This window comes from Rhea americana, unplaced genomic scaffold, assembly GCF_003343005.1.
Source record: "Rhea americana isolate MKP2758 unplaced genomic scaffold, rheAme1 scaffold_27, whole genome shotgun sequence".
NCBI classification, from domain to species: Eukaryota; Metazoa; Chordata; class Aves; order Rheiformes; family Rheidae; genus Rhea; species Rhea americana.
The window spans coordinates 1,707,279-1,725,660 of NW_028186390.1; the positions used below are offsets into that span (position 1 = coordinate 1,707,279).

The following is an 18,382-nucleotide window of genomic DNA, read 5'->3' on the forward strand; positions in this document are numbered from 1 at the left end:
TGTAGCTATCATAGTAATAGAGTATATGGTGATAAACCCAAAAATAAAGCTAGATGTATATATATAACCTTGAGAAGTATAAGCTTTTATTGTGATAGTTAATATTTGGATAGTTAGCATTAAACTGTTTCAGCTCAAATTGCAAGTATGCATATTATACAAACTATCTCGGGCACATATACTATTGGGCATTTTTAGTAGTTGTAGCCTAGATCATGCATTGGAAACAAATTAAACTTAACCCTTCGCATAAATCCAGGTTCTTCAGATGAAAGTTAAGCCATAGTGTGAGTAGTTTGGAAGACATTGTAGTACTGCTTGTGCTGATGCCAATGTACTTTGTCAAGTATATTTTGCTCATACTACTTTTTTTCTTTCCTCCCTTCTGTGGATCATGAAACATCTTCTAACGTGAACGGAAATCTCTAGCTTGCAGATTTACGAGGGGAAAATAGGAATGTTAGYCTCCAAAGATGCCATTTTGGCAGTTTTAATTGGCACTCAGCTGACTGAAAAGGAGTTTAGGAAAGCATGGGGGTAAATTACAGCTATGTCCTGAAGTGAAACGCTTTCAAACAGATCCTGTCTMTTAATCTGTTCTTAAGTTTGGTGGTGAACGTGATGCAGAGAGATTCCATTCCATCAGAAGTAGACTATGAAACAAGACAGGGAGTCTATTCCATCTGCCTGCAACTTGCAAGGTATGTAATCGCCTTTTAGCAGTTAGTCCTCTATTCATGCTTTTTGGAATATGGCTTGTAAAATTTGAGACTAAATGRTGCTTTAATTTGTTTCATTTCCTAGCTGTGAACATTCAAAAATAAGCCTCATGTTTTTGCTCTGTGATTGTAGGTTCTTGCTTGTTGGCCAGACAATGCCTACCTTACTGGATGAGGATTTCATTAAAGATGGGGTGGAAGCGTTGTCCTCACGTCCATTCCGTAACGTCAGCCGACAAGCAAGTAGGCAGATGTCCATCTGTGGAACACCAGAGAAATCATCTTACCGACAACTCTCTGTGTCGGATAGATCCTCCATTAGAGTAGAAGAAATCATACCAGCGGCAAGAGTTGCCATACAAGTAAGGAGACATCTGATAATTTATGGTGATTTAGCAGTGTGATCTAGTGACAGCTCTGCAACGCTTGGATATTTTACTCGAGAATCCACCTTTTGTACTCGTTCTTACCCAGGCTCCRTTTAAAAGCCTCTTAAAATTCAAGCCAACTGTTTCTCTTCGCTGTGATCGTCTGAATTTTAACATTAAACTTAGGCTTAGGAATTATTTGGTTAGTAAACTGATTAGTTGACATATCACTGCTGTGCAAGAGGAAAGAGTACCCCAAAGATGCACACCAGAAATGTAGAGCTGCATAGAAATATTCCTCTTAAGGTTTTATTTTCAGTCACACCTTTTAACCCAAGCAAGTTAATCTTCTAGGAATAGAAAGGAGAAGGTACCTGTGTGAACTCACAGTTTATAGTCTGTTTCTTTGAATTAGAAATTTTGGGGGAGTTTCATGTATCAAATTGTTCATTTAAAAATTAGATTTGCTTGAKGATACCAGGGTGGAGGGGGAGAAGCAACTAACTTTTATTCTCAGTAGCTTAAGATAAGAACACCCTGTTTTCCCYTCTGTCACTCTCTGTCCTCTCTGTCACTGTAATGAATTTTAGAGTGTCTAGCTACTGAAACAATCCAATCTGAAAGGAGGAACTCAACTTGTTTGAAAGTTGAGTCCAGTTGAAAGAAACTTCACAGTTAATATAATTAGTATACTATCTTAGGCTTTTAGCCAGTGTTTGCCTGACAGATAAGTATGACTGAAATTAGTGTGCCTAGCTCCAGATAGAGGAAGAGGGTATCTAAAATGGAGACTTCAAAAACAAATGATTTCCTATTTAGGAAGCAATACTAATCTCTCCTTCCTGAGAAGAAAGATTCTTACATYCTTGAGCCTGCTTAGAGGAGGGAGAAGAAAAAAAAAAAGCGAGTGGAAATTTCATGCGATCTTGAAGATGCATTCCTCTTATCCCTGTGATTAACAAAGGTAGTTGAATGTGATGGAAATAACTATTGTTTCCTGTTCCTTCAGACTATGGAGGTGAATGATTTCACTTCCACAGTGGCTTGCTTCATGCGACTCTCTTGGGCTGCTGCTGCAGGACGGCTAGACCTTGTGGGAAGTAGTCAGCCAATAAAAGAAAGCAACACTTTATTTCCTGCTGGGATTCGAAATAGACTTAGCAGCTCAGGTAGTTAACTCTATCTCTAAACCATCTTTACTAAACAAAGTATGCAGTTTATTCTTAATCTAATACTTGAAAAACTTGAAGCTGAGTTAGTTAACTTACAAGATTTCAGAAAAAAACTGAATACTCATGTGGCATTTGGAGAGGTTTAAGGTAATTTTTTTGGTTGGTTGGTTTGGAGGTTTTGATGGGACACTGAAAATACCTGAAAAAAATGTAATGGATCCTAGCACTTATTTCTTTCTTAATGCAGGAAGTAATTGCAGTTCAGGAAGTGAAGGAGAACCAACAGCACTGCATGCTGGCATCTGTGTGAGACAGCAGTCCGTATCCACCAAAGATGCTCTGATTGCTGGAGAAGCCTTGTCTCTATTAGTTACCTGCCTTCAGCTACGTAGTCAGCAGCTAGGTATGAAATGGAATTTGATTAGTCACTGTTTGGAGTATAAGGTGGGGGAAGATTTTTTTGAAGATGAACAAGTATTTAAAAACAGAAATCACAAGAAGCTTCTAACTCTAACTTGAGTTGTCTCGACTCTCAAACATGCTTTTGAAGGGGGAGGAAAAAAGACATGCACGCACATGCACATTTTTTTTTTCCAGGACTGAAGAGYAGATGGTGTAAAACAAAGCATGTGATGCTGTGCCTAAACAGTGATCTTACTGTAATAACTTATTGCCAGTATATAAATAGTTGTACTGGCTTTGAAGTGCACACTTCTGCAAGTGCTACTGTTTGCATAGCTGAATGTTTAGTACTTGAACCTTTGTGTACAAGGAAGTGTAAGCGTTGGCGGTGGTAGAAGGAGAGGAAAGTGTGATTATAACATGGTGCCAGTCTCTGGAGAGGGAAGGAGATGGAGGATCTTGCAAATACCCATTGCTGCTCTTTAGTGCTGACGAGGGGGTCCTGTGCTATTTTAATGTAGATCAATAGCTGACTTATTTTGAATAGTTGCTTAAAAATAGCTTGGTATCCTTTTATTCTAGGATCTTTCTACAATTTGCCTTGTGTTGCTGATTTCATCATTGACATACTGCTTGGATCACCAAGTGCTGAGGTGAGGGTTTCTCTCCTGAAATATATTAGATATTCCAGGGAAATGCATACACTTTGTTCAGTTAATRTGGTCTCAGGATAAAATTGTTCATTGCAGATATTCCAACTGTTCCTGTGTCTGAATAAATAAGCCCTGTATAATTGTTAGCAATTCCAATATTTAGTACTATGTTGATCAAAAGTGCTGAAGCATTACATTCCTTAAGCTTGCCTTGTCCATGAAGGACAGGACTATGCTCTCACTAGTTTAAAGAAAATGCGCGCGCGCTCTCTCTCTCTCTCTTTTTTTTTTTTTTTTTTTTTTTTGGGTGGGGATGAGAAATTTCACAAAACTGGTATTTTAACTCTTCTAGGAAGGGGCCATTTGAAGTAACCTTAGTCTCAAAAGGTTTGGAAGGGCTCTTCTGAACTTTTGAAAAAATCTTCCAAGCATCAGAACCCTCCTAAAATTCATTCTCATTTGAGATGGTTTCTGGATATTCTGAAATCCAGAGCTTTTTATGGCCATGATTCCTTTGTATTGTTGCATCCCCTATATTTTATGTGAAGTCATTGCATTCTTTTCCCCATATCTGAATTTACAATTTGTATTTATTAAAGCATCAGATCTTGTAGCTCAGGGATATGAATAGACAACCCCTGACTGGTAGGTACAGAGCTGATACTCTGTGTTCCAGAAGCTTTTGAATGGCTTTTTTTCATGTTAGATTTCTAAGCAAAACAGAAGTGTATTTTGGCAACCTTCAAGTAAGGTCCAATGCTTACCAATGGTAATCTTTCAGATTCGTCGTGTTGCCTGTGATCAGTTGTACACCCTTAGTCAGACAGACACATCAACTCACCCAGATGTGCAGAAACCAAACCAGTTTCTTCTGAGTGTTATCCTCAGTGCCCAGCTGCCTCTTTGGTCACCAACCAGCATCATGAGAGGAATCAACCAGAGGCAAGTCAGATGCATGTTTATTGAGGAAGGAAAYCTACCATGTTTTAGAATGAGCAGAGCTGTGGCAGCTCTTAAAGACAAGTGGTTAGGATTTTTTTCTTTGCACTTTTGTCAAATATTGACATTCCTCTGTCATACCTGGGACAGTTTAAGTAGTATATAAATTGGTGGGAAATAGAGCAGAGTTCTTGAGGTACAATCCTTCCCATCTGAACTCTTAAAAAGCAGCCTATTTGACTTCCCATGCAGGAGGTGGTAATTGGTAAATAGAGCTCTTTCTAGGATGTGGTCACAGAAGTCAGAACTTGACTAGAATCCTGCATGAGGCATAGAGGTGATAGGATGCATGACAGTAACATTGAATTTATCTGAGAGTACTGCGTACATCCAGATTGGAAACTGGTCCAAAAGGCTCCAACCTGTTTAATGATCTCTGGGCCTATGAGCCGTGACCTCACCTGTTCTCTCATTGCTTATGTTGCCCGTTATACCTTAATGTCTGTAGAGTTGGTCCTCTTGACTTGTCACTGACCAGCCAAAGACTGCTGAATTGAGCAATAACTTCAAACAACAGTTTCTAGAAGAATCTGAATAGAGAAATAACTGGGACACTGAAATAGATTTCAGTTTTATCATCATCTGATAGCTGATTTTTATGAGGTGAAGGAATAAAACAAGGTTRTGTTGCACAAACAATTCAGAAGTAGCTGTTAGGAAGGAATTTGTTTTATAGATGTAATGTTTGCATGCAAAGGACACCTAGACAGCTACAGTATTTTGGGTTGGATGGACAGAACGCCCAGGCCTTGAAGACAACTGCTTAGAAGAAAGTTTTTAATTTTAAAACCTTTCCTCTATTTGTGTTCTAGGCTTTTGTCCCAGTGTACAGAATATTTTGACCTGAGATGTCAGTTATTGGATGACCTCACATGTAAGTATGATTACATGTCATRGTCTGACTGCAGCTTCCAAGCATGTTCCTTCTGTAGCCAAGATGTAGRCTTGACTTCATTGGGCAGTCGTTAACACCGTGAGGTCAGTGTGACTTGCCAGTGTGCTGTCTGTCCTGTTAACAGTTCATTTGGACTGTTCAATAACTGCAAGGCAGCTTACTCTTTTGGCAGGTGAAATGCTGAAGGTGCCCTTTTTATGCACTGAAGGGRAAGCTAGACCATCTGTTGGGTACCTTCAGGTGGAAGTTCAGAGATACAAAATTATACTTAAGATTCARCATTGCCTGAGATTACGTAGCACATGTATGTCGCCTCCCTCRTGAAGGGGTGTGGAATACCTACCTAGCTGTGCTCAGTTTACGCAGTGGCTCTTTGCACCATCTTCACCATAAAAGGAATGTACAWATAAGCTCATTACTATTTCAAGTTGTCTGCACCCTTATTCAGAATTCACTGCTTGTCTGGCTTCAGGTTATATCTCTAAGGCTCTTTCCCTTTTCTGTAAAATATCCCCTTGATAGATTCCTGTTTGGTAATGTGAAGGCACTAGAGAGGAAGTTCAGTTCAAAAGCTGTCTACTCTGATTTTGGAAACCCTCTTGRTCTGTGGGTCTCACTGAGGGGTTTTTCAGTACTTAAATATGAATTTGTGYCTAAGGTTACATGTCCACATTTGAAATTGCTGATTAGAGTGGTGCAGGTGTTGAATTGTCTTGTGTGTGACTAGATACTGTCTCTGCTCATGTACATATCTATCTTTCAGTTTTTATATGCTAAATATTTCTCTCTGAAGTACTGAATAAGGTGCATCAGTGAACTGATGGTAAGCTTCAGTCCTGTGATCTCTCTTATAAATTGTTAGCATAGTGCCTCTTTTTAAAATGAAGTGTAACATTATCATAACAAGCACGAATCATCAAACTCTGAAATTCTTGGTATTTAAATTCTTCATTTCTAGAACTCTTAATTTTTCTGGGTTTGTTTTTTACTTTGCAGCATCAGAAATGGAACAGCTAAAGATAAGTCCAACTGCCATGTTAGAAGATGAGATCACTTGGCTAGACAATTTTGAACCCAATCGCACAGCTGAGTGTGAGACCAGTGAAGCTGATAATATTTTATTAGCAGGACATTTGAGGCTCATCAAGACACTCCTTTCGCTTTGTGGAGCAGAGAAGGAAATGGTTGGTAAGTATTCCTCTGTGCACTAAAGTAACTAAACCAATTACTTTGCTTGGTGAATTCTTCTTGGCACTAAAAGATGACTTTTGTGTTTTGATCAGTAGACAGTACCTGTGAAACCGTTGTTATATATCAGTAGAAGTGATATGGAGCTGAAAGAAATAGTGTTGGCAATACCTTTATTTTGTACCTTTGACTTTTGATAAGTCATTTGGATACGTTTTGTCGATTTAGTGCTGCTAAGTGGTTTTGCTGTTACGGAATACATTTTGACTTTTGYAGTAATAATGAAAGTATTTAACACTAGATGTGGATTACTTTGTTACAGGTTCATCTTTGATTAAACCATTACTAGATGATTTTCTCTTCCGAGCATCCAGGATTATCCTGAATAGCCATTCTCCAGCAGGCAGTGCTGCCATCAGTCAGCAAGACTTTCATCCAAAGTAAAAAATGCTTTTTTGTTGATGTTGGGTTTTTTATCCTCGTTCTCTTGCATGCAGGTGTCACACTGGGGCTACAGGTACTAGGAATTAATACTGATGATGGATCATTTCTCAAGAGCRCACCTATCCAATTTATACATTTGCTATATAAGTGTCCAAATAGTAATTGATGAGTTATGTGAACTGAAAACCTCACTGTTCTCTRCTTTTGAAGTCTGTGTTTTATTTGTTAGATAATGAAGCACTGTAAGCAGAATTGAGTACTGAATTCCATAGGTGTGAAGAATACCCCTTTAGCTAGTCAGCATTTGAGAAGTTGGCTAAATTGAAGTATTAACAGAAAAGTAACTTTCCAAACCCCTTTTAAATGAGAATCTCAAAAGATTATTTAACTTTTTTTGCAGAATAACTGATTCTTTTAAGAAGCCAGTGCTGAACAAGTCTCCTTGCACCTGAGATAGCTGTTAATGRATATGAAATGGGAAGAAAGTGGGGCTTCTCTTTCCTGTTATATTTGCCTTCTGTTACTGATATACGGGGTGAATGAAGGGGTGAATTTAGTTCATGTGAAGTTTTGTGCAGCTGTAGCTGGATTGCTTATATTACTCTGACTTGTCGGTTTAAAAGTTGGATCAGGCATGTCTGCATTATGTTTCCACAAAGCCTAAAGAATGTCCCAGTGGAGCATTTGACAATCACTGAGTTTAAGACTACTTAATCATATTTCACAGGACCACTTGTAGTGCAAATCTTTAACATTATGCCACTGTCTGAAAATGGAATCTGAAAATTCACTGTAGTGAATTAGGTTTCCTGTTCTGCTTTGCATGAGAATATATTCCTTTTTTGTATGTTAATCTCATTTTCTTTGATTTAAAATTAATATTGGTATACTGCTGACAAGCTGTGTTCCTTCATATCTTTAGACTTTAACTTTCATGTAAAGAGCAGGCATTTGTATCAGCTTGCCATAGTGATTGAAAACTATGATACTTGCTACARATTAGTGCTTTGCTGCAGTAAATTTTGGCAGTTTGTCTCAAGCACTTTSTTATTTGTTTGCTTAAAGCAAACAATGCCTTTTCTTTGTTGGAGAAGGAAGGAAGAGTGCTTGATGATCCATTGAGGAGAGCTAAGTAAAAGTGTTTTGCACTGAGTTCCATGTGTAGCTTAGGTCTAAAATAATCCCTTGCAGCAATAAGATACCTTGTCCAGCTTTTCTGAAGATTATCTCCCTGTGCATGAGTCATTGTGTCTCTACTGACATTACAGTGATGGAGAGTATCTGGCTATTTGTCCTTACAGAACCTATTCTTTACCTTTCCCCCCCCCCTTTTTTTTTTGGAGGGAGGCGGGGAGGGGTTGGCAGGGTTGGACACCTACTTTCTTACTGTTGAATGTCAACTGTAGATATCTCCATGTCAGTAAGGGAGGCTTATTTAAGTGAATGTTCCTGGTGCTACTCTTTCTCTGATTCCTTTCCTCCCTACCTGTCCCTTCCCCTACCCCTGCTCTTCCATCCCTTCCCAAGAGAGGAAAAATAGCACTTTACAATCTCTCGGGAGGTTTTAGCTTTGTTTTGAGTATTTCTTTTGAACAACTAATTGTCACTTATTCTGAATAATGTGATTTTCTGGAAGTAGAAATAATTATGAGTCATCTACAAAGTAGATCTTGACTGTGGCTTTCTTTTCAGGTGCAGTACAGCAGATAGCAGATTAGCTGCTTATGAAGTGTTAGTAATGCTRGCTGATAGCTCACCTTCCAATCTTCAGCTTATTACAAAAGAGCTGCTTTCTATGCATCATCAGTCTGACCCTGCACTTACCAAGGAGTTTGATGTAAGCAAGAACCCTTGTTTTGATTTGTATTAGTGTGTTTTAAAGTACTATATGAGCTGTTCAACTGCTCCATCCATGAAATGTCCGTGWTCTTCAATGTAAAATGACAGTGAGTAGACATGAGTAAATGCAGACCTACTTGATCTTTCTGAGAAGCAGATACTCTCCTGAGTCTTTGTCAGTTATTATCTTGACAAGAGAGAAATATTGCCTAARTATGACTTGTTCTACTTAGATACTTTTTAGGCAGTTTTTAGCAGTGTTACTCTAAGTGTTGCATATATATATGAACTTATTTAGCTGTTTTGTAATTTTTCAGAATTGACATTCTTGGTTTCCAGTGAAATTTTTCTTGAACAGCTCAAAAATGATTATAAAATCTGTAATATATTGCTGGAATCTGTACTTCCTATAATTTACTGTGTGCTCTTTCTAGTATCTTCCACCAGTGGATAGCCGCTCCATTTCAGGATTTGTGGGATTGAAGAATGGTGGAGCTACTTGTTACATGAATGCCGTCTTCCAACAGCTGTATATGCAACCTGGTCTCCCTGAGGTAGTTTGTTCCATACCCAGCAATTCCTCTTTTCTAGGATTAGTCATTTGATCTGTAAATTCATCCGAGCACATTTGTGACATGAATTTTTTTTGAGGAGAGGGAAAAAATATATTGCACAAGAAGTAATAATTTTGTCTGTAACCAATCTAACAAGGTTATATTTTTTCCTTCCAGGCCCTGCTTTCCATTGATGATGGTACGGACAATCCAGATGACAACGTGTTCTATCAAGTTCAATCTCTCTTTGGTCATTTGATGGAAAGCAAGTTGCAGTATTATGTACCTGAGAACTTTTGGAAGGTGTTACTTCTTTTTGTTTAAAATATATAGCTTTCCTACTTCTAAATGCAAAGTAATCATCTATCCACTTTTTCCTAATTGCAGAATTTGTAGYGATAAAGTACATTTTAACTCAAAAAGTGGATAAATAAATAAATTTCTCTAGTGGTATGTGTATTGAACAACCACCTTTATGTAAATATTTATACCTATATAGATTTTCAAGATGTGGAACAAGGAACTTTATGTTCGAGAACAACAGGATGCTTATGAGTTCTTCACCAGTCTTATAGATCAGATGGATGAGTACCTCAAGGTAAAATCCTTAGCGATCTCTTTCCTGGCTTATCTGTGCATCTCTCTCCAGTACCTTTTCTCTTTTTGTTCTTTAGAAAAAAAGGCAGAAAGCCATCTGACTTCATTTTAAGATCTAAGTCATACTCATTCAGAAATTTAAAATTCATGTTGCGTTCTTGGTCTTTCACGCTGCAAATATATCCAACAGATGTCTAACTTTCTATCTCCAACAGAAAATAGGGAGAGACCAAATATTTAAGAATACTTTTCAAGGCATCTTCTCCGATCAGAAGATCTGCAAGGACTGTCCCCACAGGTAATGTTAAATTTAGTGCGTTATCTAACAAGTTATATGCTGCCAAAATTATTATAATATGCGGGTCAAAATACCACAGGAAGGTAGAGTAATACACATTTGACTGTGAGAATTATAGCTGTTGATATCTATGAGACAAGTGTAATATTTTCGAAGCGTATGTCTGGTTAACGCAAGTTGGATATGTGAATGTCTTGATTATTTTTCTTCTTGAATTTAGATACGAGCGCGAAGAAGCCTTCATGGCTCTCAACCTAGGAGTCACTTCATGTCAGAGTCTGGAAATATCATTGGATCAGTTTGTTAGAGGGGAAGTTCTGGAAGGAAGTAATGCATACTACTGTGAAAAATGCAAAGAAAAGGTATTGCTTTTAACATAAATGAAAGAAGATTCAGCTGTAGCTTGATATTTTCTTGAGCACCATGTGATTGTAGCAAGTCACAGTTGATACTGCTCAACTGCATCTTTCTACATTAAAGAAGTAATCAACAGGTTAAATCCATAACTCTGGGTAGCATACTTCATTTTCTGTAACTCATATTRTAGACTGTGAACATTCAGAAGGATGGCAGGATGGTAGTGTTCTCTAAGTTATTAGCTCACCACCCGAACTCTAGTATCTATAATAATACCCTGCAGTTGTCCTGCCTCCAGTAGCTGTATTATAAGTCAGTTTGAGATTGCTGGAATAAGCAGCTGTAAAAAATACATGCTTGAAATATAGAGGTGATATTCTTCTATCTTTTTAAGAGAACTACAGTGAAGCGCACATGCATTAAGGTTTTGCCTAGCCTATTGGTGATTCACCTGATGAGATTTGGCTTTGACTGGGAAAGTGGACGTTCTATTAAATACGATGAACAAATAAGGGTAAGAAAACTTTTTCTCCAGTGGACTTTGACTGTTCCTATTCATTCTCCCTTCTTTGCCACTCATTTAAATAAGGGCTTTTGAGAATGTGGAACACTTGCAATGTGATCRTGTTGCAGAAAATAAATACTTTTCCTTAAAGTTGTTCTTGTCTCCAGCATTCTCAGGGTCCTTGTGGAAAGCAAGAGCAAAAATTTCCTTAAGGACATTTTATTTAACTTCTGTGTCATAAGGATAAAAAGTTGAAGTACTGTGCTTTCTTTTAAGTGTTCCCAATGTATGAAGCATTATTACAGTTTTATAAAATTACATAAAACCTCTGTAAAATATAATTTCTGTTTAATCTAAAATATCTCTTCAAACAGTTTCCCTGGATGCTGAACATGGAGCCTTACACTGTGTCAGGAATGGCTCGCCAGGACTCGTCCTCGGAAGTTGGGGACAACGGTAGAAACATGGATCAAGGAGGTGGAGGTTCCCCAAGGAAGAAAGTGGCTCCTACAGAAAACTATGAGCTTGTTGGTGTGATTGTTCACAGTGGCCAGGCACACGCAGGGCACTACTACTCCTTTATAAAGGACAGGAGGTAACGGCTGAGAAGGCCATTAGGCCTGCACAGTGGGTTTAAGAGTGGTCTAAAGACTACTTGTTTTAGGAAGGTATTGTGAGCCATTCAGAACTTTATTGGAAGCATTCTTCCCCTTCTTAATACCTAATTGTCAAAATCTCAGGATTTCTCTGTGTTGTCATAGGAAGTCCTCAAATTAATACATTTAAATGTGTGCCATGTGCTTCTCTCATACTTTTAATCAAACCTTGTCACTGAACTAAGCCTTCTATTCACTGTGGAAATAAATGCCAAGTTTAGGGTTCTCATTTCTAGGATATTCAGCGTGTTTTGTTTATTTGAATAGACAATCTAACACACTAACTTTTTCTGTCATGTTTCTGTTCTGTCTTGGCCATAGGGGATGTGGAAAAGGAAAATGGTATAAATTCAATGACACCATTGTTGAAGAGTTTGAGTTATCTGATGAAACCTTGGAATATGAATGTTTTGGTGGAGAGTATAGACCTAAAGTCTATGATCAGTGTAAGTAGAAGTACAGGTTGATTTACATTAGCTTTGTATATCATACTCGTTCTCAGCAGAGTTAAAATTAAGTCTGTTATACCTAATCTATTTGAGTGACTTGGTCTAATAATCCTTTCTAAGCAGTTTTTCATAAAGCCTTGTATTTTACTGAAGATCATCATAACTGCTTGTAGATGGCCTAATATTAATTGAACCACACTCACTGTTGTTYAGCACTTTGTAGACTTAACAGCACAGCATATTTGAAAGGGGCCTGTTACCTTTTCAGAGTGGTTAAAAAAAAATTATTTGCATGTTCCCTCTTTTTTTCTTCCTCTCTCTCTCTTTCTCTCCTCCTCATCTCTCCCTCCCTTTACTTAGGGTTACTGAAAAAGACTGTACATGGAACATAGTGTGGGATCATTTAGTTAAACTTTCCTGTGCTTTAAGGAATTAACTCCAAATGTTTCCACTGTTATTCGCTKCTTTCATAATTCTGATGATTGTATTTTGAGTTATACTTATGCCTTTGAAAAAGTTATTTTAGAATTCAGTTTTATTATTTTTCRCTAACATGGATTGATGTTTTGATCTAACACATTATTTTTTATTGTCACAATCCATATTATTTGCAGGGGGAGTTTCATTCCCCTATAGGACTGAAACAAACCTTCTTTGAATGTCTTTCCTCCCATTAGCTAACCCTTACCCTGATGTGCGTCGGCGGTACTGGAATGCCTATATGCTGTTTTACCAGAGAGTGTCTGATCAGAACTCTCCGGTCTTACCAAAGAAAAGTCGAGTGAGTGTTGTGCGTCAAGAAGCTGAGGACCTCTCATTGTAAGTTGTTTGTTTGTTTGTTTGTTTTTCCTTCTGTGTCTGTAAATGTTTCTCCTACTTTGTCCAGACACAATATCYAGAACTCAGAAAAGAGTAATTCTTATTCCCTGCAGGAGCATATTGATCCTTCTGTCCTTTTAAGCTGCTTAATGGATAATCTTTTATTGCTTTTTCTACATTTGTCTCCAACATCCTTGTCACTGTTGGAGTAAGAAGTTCAAGCTGACKGACAGCCTTGAGAAGTATTTAGACTATCATCTAAATTTGCCTTAAGATGATACTGGCTCTACTGGTATTTTAAAACGTGAACTTCAGGATTGTCAGAGAGTTTGATTATTGATCTTTAACTTGTGTATGTTTTAGATCTGCTCCATCTTCACCAGAAATCTCACCCCAGTCATCACCACGACCCCACAGGCCTAACAGTGACCGCCTCTCCATCTTGACTAAGCTGGTTCGAAAGGGAGAAAAGAAGGGACTTTTTGTAGAGAAAATGCCTGTACGGATATATCAGGTAGAGCACTCCAAAAACYGAAACTAAATGCTACCCATGTGAAATTTAAGTACGTAGTAAGAGGAACGTGGTAGCATTGAACGTGGTCTTGGAACAATTCCCTTGTTGAAAGCCAAACCAGAACAAAGTTGGAAAATATTTCTGGATTCTGATACAAAGCAGTTAAAAAGATGTTCAGTGACACATTACTTTATATTTTGCTATCCTTACTCACAAAGTTGACCCATTCCTGGCTTTGAAGAAACTACAGGCGAACTAGTTAAACATAAAATATGGCAGCAGTCAGCATACAAGCAGGGAGAGATGACTTAACAGAGAAGATGCTTCATTTGAAGTATATTTACACTTGAAGAGTGAAAATAGCAAGTCAGTCATCCTCTAGTTCTTCAGCTCAGAACAATGTAAAAAGGGGAAGAGAAGTAAGAGAAAYCAAAACCAGCTTCAATTCTGTTCATGTCTGCCAGCTTATGGCCTAGTGTATATGGTCTCAAAGGGGAGAATGAAAGTGTTGAGGGCTACTTTGCAAGTCAGAGCAGATAAGGGAGGTCTGTTGACACTGATAGGCTAGTGAGAGRATGGTAGAACCTGGATATGATTAGCTGTCATAAAAGAAAGGCCTGGGTGTCTGACTTGCATTTTCTATATTGCATTTTTGTATCTTGCATCTGATCTGTGCAGAAGAAGGTRCAATCCTGCATGCATTTGACCTGAACACACACTGCTGTGCTGAGTTGCACATGTGCAAAAGAGCCCATATCACATACACAGTCAGAATAAATTGTGCAAACTATGTATGATCCTCCCTGTAGGCTGTATCGGGGCATTGTAGATGCTTTTGGCTTTCTTGTATTGTACCTGGGGTTGTCTTATTAGAATAAACAAAACTTTGCTCAAATTTACTGAGCATATTTCAGTAAATCTCGCTTGAAGAGAGGGGGATTTGGCATGCAARTACGTTATTGTTAATGCAACTTGTAATTATACCATGACTCCTTGCTTTGTACATGTTAATTTGCTAAGGAGAGCTTTCAGGTTTGAAGAGTATTTTCTTGTCATTTTATTAAGAACGAGCAAAAAATAGAACTTATCAACAGCTCCTTTCTTTTTATTTTTTTTAATGGCCAGATGATTGTTTCTCATCTGTTATCTTGTGTTTTTAATATCCTTGGAAAAATATCACTGATTTTATGCAAGTCTCCTATATATTTTCCCCTTCACTGAAGCAGTGATTCAGAGAATGAACAGAATAATTCTCATATTGGTTTTTAACACCACTAAAATTACATCTTACATGTAAACATATGTTAGAGAAATACAATTTGGCAACACTTTTTTTTTTTTTTTTTTTTTGCTTACTTTAAAAATAATTTTGCAGATGGTGAGAGATGAAAACCTGAAATTTATGAAGAATAGAGATGTATACAGTAGTGACTACTTCAGTTTTGTTCTGTCATTAGCTTCACTGAATGCTGTAAGTAAATGGATTTTAATTGTAGAGTACCTGGAATGTATCAGATGGGAAGGGCTGCAACTGGAAAAGTGCTGACAGGACTTTTCTTCCAACTGAGCAATTCATTGTCTTCAGTAATTCTTCATGCTAATAGCATCCATCTCAAAGTTGACTCCARCCTCCTATTTTAGCAGTGGGGAAAAAGTTATGTTGCCATAGTAAAGTTTATGAAATAATATGCATTTTTAGTGATACAAATTGAACTAAAGGACAGAAATTTCTCTGTATATGGAAAAGTAAAAAAAAAAAATGCTGTTAGTCATCTCAGAGTTGATAGACTTGCACTGAAATACACTGTGGACTACTAATTAAATGTTTCTAAATGTACTTATGAAATAATAAACAAAACAGCATTTATCAAACTTACTGAATCCACATGATTTAGTGGGCTTTAGAGCAAGTTTGCTCATGTTTGAATATATTTGAATATGTATAGTCAGCACTGAAAACTGGTTTTAGCACAAAAGTGTTTGGGCTCATTCCCCCCCACCACCACCATCAAATTAAATAAATTACTTGAATAGAACGAGTTGATGGGTCTAAGAGATATAGATACATAGAGTTTAATATATGTGCTGTGAGGACATTTCTCTGAAGTAAATTTAATGTTTGTTTCAGACTAAGGTGAAACATCCTCATTATCCGTGCATGGCAAAGGTGAGCTTACAGCTGGCAGTCCAGTTCCTCTTCCAAACCTATCTCCGAACCAAGAAGAAACTCAGGTAGGGATTTGTCCTGGGTACCATAACAATATTCTAAGGTGTTCTGACTTGTCAGACCTATAGTGCTTTGAGATACTGCTGCTAGCATAGGTGTTCCCAGAAGTAGCAATACCTGTTACTTTGCATTGGAACCCYAGTGCAAGGAAATCTGAAGGAGGTTGGAGGGTCGCATATAAGCCGTCAGTTTATGGCCTTCCCCAGCTGTCAGTTATTTCAGTTGTAGTGATCTGGACATGGGAATGGCCTTAATGGATTTACAGACAGCAAATTCAAGGAAAAGGTATAGCTATCTTCTGAACTGGGAGAAATTCTGAACATTAATCTCTAATAATCCCACACATTTTTGACTTAAATGCTTATTTTGYGAATACTATCCATCTGTAAATGTTGAAAACCTACCTTTTGGACTTCAGGTTTGGAGCTGAGGTAGTTTGCCTGGAAGTGTAGAAGTTAATACCATATATCATATTTTCCCCAAATCAGTGTTTTTGTTTTAAGCCATCTAACGTACACTCAAAGTCTTTTTTTTTTTTCAATTTGGAAAACCAGCAAAACAGAGAAAGATGTTCTGTGCTTCAGTATACCAGAAGAGCCAGATTTAGGTGTGGCTTCAGGAGAAGCTCTCAAAAGAGAGGCAGATGTGTTGCGCTGCTAGCCGCTGTTGTTGGTTTGATTCACTGAGAGCGGCAGAAGAGGGTGATTTGTGTGAAAGCCACTTCTGGCATACCAAAAAGGAAGACAAGATGTGGGACGTGATTTAGGTTTTGGAGGTGGATTTCTTTCTTTTTTTTACTGACAGTTGCCTCTGTTTTGTTACAGGGCTGATACAGAAGAGTGGATTGCCACTATTGATGCACTGCTGTCCAAAAGCATTGATGCTTGTCAGTGGTTAGTTGAGTATTTGGTTGGGCCAGAGGGCMGAGAGCTTGTAAAGTAAGTACTAGTAATTTTGTTTTGTGTGATATAAGTGAAATTATCTGTCCTACCCACAGATAATGCTTCATAATAACATGATCTGGTCTATACTAACATACAGAGTTGACTGTGCACATTGTTTAAGCAAACATCATAAATTAACACTTAGGTTTTTTACTTCTTGTAAGGATTGTGTGGCTTTCTCAATAGTTCTGAAAACCTCATAAAATGGTGCAATGTATGTTAATAAGGATGTGGAACTTTAATCCTTGGATTTTAAGTTTGTCTGGTCACTCCTGCAGGTGTAGGGAAATGAGAAACTGTAAATATTTGAGAACTTTGGGGTAGTATAAATTAAATGCTTCTCTGGTAAAGATCACAGATAAACTGGAATATATTTTTTCATCAAGCTCAAGATTATGTAATAGATATTACCAAAACGTGTAAGAGAAAAAATACTTGGAGAACTGGTAAATAGAGGGGCATGTCTATCTAAAGATTTTTTTTTTCTCTTTGAAGTTGCATTGATAGAGAGGATCCTGTGGTATCTTTTATTGGTATTACTAAATGGTCATCCATGGGTTAAGGCCATTAAGAAGAGTCATCTTTAACTGGGATAGTATTGCATATCACGTTCTTAGAATGGAAAGAGAATCTGTGTTGCTTCAAACTGCCATTTATGAAGCACTGTCACAGTGAAGTAGTCTCTGCAGGATTATTAAACTAACGCTTGATCAAGGATTATATATTTAAAAGCATGTCTTGGGATCACATAACTCACTTTGGCACATCTAGAGTATCTATGTGAGGCATTTTTGTCCTTTGAATGAGTGGCTATAAAGTAATATTATAGACATCAGTAGTGACAAGCAGGAATGCAGGAAAGTAAGTTAAAGCTGTTTTCATCCACAGAAGTAAGAGGTGTGCTGACTGTCCTTTTAAAATAACAAATATCACACTTAATCATAGTAAGTGTATGTACACATTGATTCCGGTCCTCTTTGCAGCTTTGCCTTCTCTCTTCCAGGACTTTCCTTCTAGAATGCAGTGTAAGAGAGGTGCGAGTTGCTGTAGCCACTATTCTTGAAAAAACCCTCGACAGTGCCTTGCTTTATCAGGAGAAGGTTAGTGATACCTCATCACCAATGATCCTGTCAGTCGTCTCTATTAATGGCTCTTGCTGCATTTGCAGACAGTGTTGTGTGATCCGTAAATGACAAAATGAAAGACGCTTGTCTTGATTGTGCTTATTTGGAGTTCTTTGTTTCTTGAATAGGTTAAGACTTGTTTGCTTTTATGCTGGGAAGTAATATGCTGCTCTAATTCTCAGAGTTTAAGTTCTTCAAAGTAGCAGTTATAAGCAAGTCAGCTTCATTTCAGCTTGTCTTACAGATTGACACCACATATTCTTTTACTRGTATGAAAATTTTGTTTTCGTAGGATTTTTCACTTTGTAACTGAGGCATTCCAGAAATCAGCTTTATTTTTAACTTATTTTCCTTCCTCACTCAGAAACAGCAGCCCATAGCAGTAGTATCTGAGCTGTCTCGTTCCAGAGAGAGACAATACCTGTRGTTAATGTTCAAATGTTTAATTTTCTATTAGAAAATTTTGACAAGTAAGCTTGAAAAGTACAAGTGAAGCTTTTTGTTTCATATGGCTGATCTTAATATTGTAGAAAAACCTGATAGGAAATATGTGGAAAAGGAGTCATTTGTGGAATGTTTTGAATTTCACCTATTTCACTTGGAATACTTGAACCCAGTCATTTACATTAAGAACATGTAAACAGAAAYGTTACCTGCGT

General features: G+C 37.6%; 1 protein-coding gene across 1 annotated transcript in view; it reads left to right on the top strand.

Annotated features, from left to right (window-relative positions):
- Positions 1-18,382, top strand: part of USP24 (ubiquitin specific peptidase 24) — a 60,400-nt gene that overhangs the window by 29,753 nt on the left and 12,265 nt on the right. The window contains exons 33-56 of the mRNA XM_085308176.1: positions 606-701; positions 853-1,081; positions 2,097-2,256; positions 2,507-2,662; positions 3,244-3,314; positions 4,096-4,256; positions 5,126-5,187; positions 6,205-6,396; positions 6,719-6,836; positions 8,533-8,677; positions 9,114-9,233; positions 9,411-9,536; positions 9,733-9,831; positions 10,046-10,128; positions 10,349-10,490; positions 10,880-10,999; positions 11,365-11,585; positions 11,968-12,092; positions 12,773-12,914; positions 13,278-13,428; positions 14,804-14,899; positions 15,557-15,660; positions 16,480-16,593; positions 17,603-17,699. Of these exons, the coding sequence (XP_085164302.1) occupies positions 606-701; positions 853-1,081; positions 2,097-2,256; positions 2,507-2,662; positions 3,244-3,314; positions 4,096-4,256; positions 5,126-5,187; positions 6,205-6,396; positions 6,719-6,836; positions 8,533-8,677; positions 9,114-9,233; positions 9,411-9,536; positions 9,733-9,831; positions 10,046-10,128; positions 10,349-10,490; positions 10,880-10,999; positions 11,365-11,585; positions 11,968-12,092; positions 12,773-12,914; positions 13,278-13,428; positions 14,804-14,899; positions 15,557-15,660; positions 16,480-16,593; positions 17,603-17,699 (3,130 nt within the window). The remainder of the gene's footprint in view (positions 1-605; positions 702-852; positions 1,082-2,096; positions 2,257-2,506; positions 2,663-3,243; positions 3,315-4,095; positions 4,257-5,125; positions 5,188-6,204; positions 6,397-6,718; positions 6,837-8,532; positions 8,678-9,113; positions 9,234-9,410; positions 9,537-9,732; positions 9,832-10,045; positions 10,129-10,348; positions 10,491-10,879; positions 11,000-11,364; positions 11,586-11,967; positions 12,093-12,772; positions 12,915-13,277; positions 13,429-14,803; positions 14,900-15,556; positions 15,661-16,479; positions 16,594-17,602; positions 17,700-18,382) is intronic.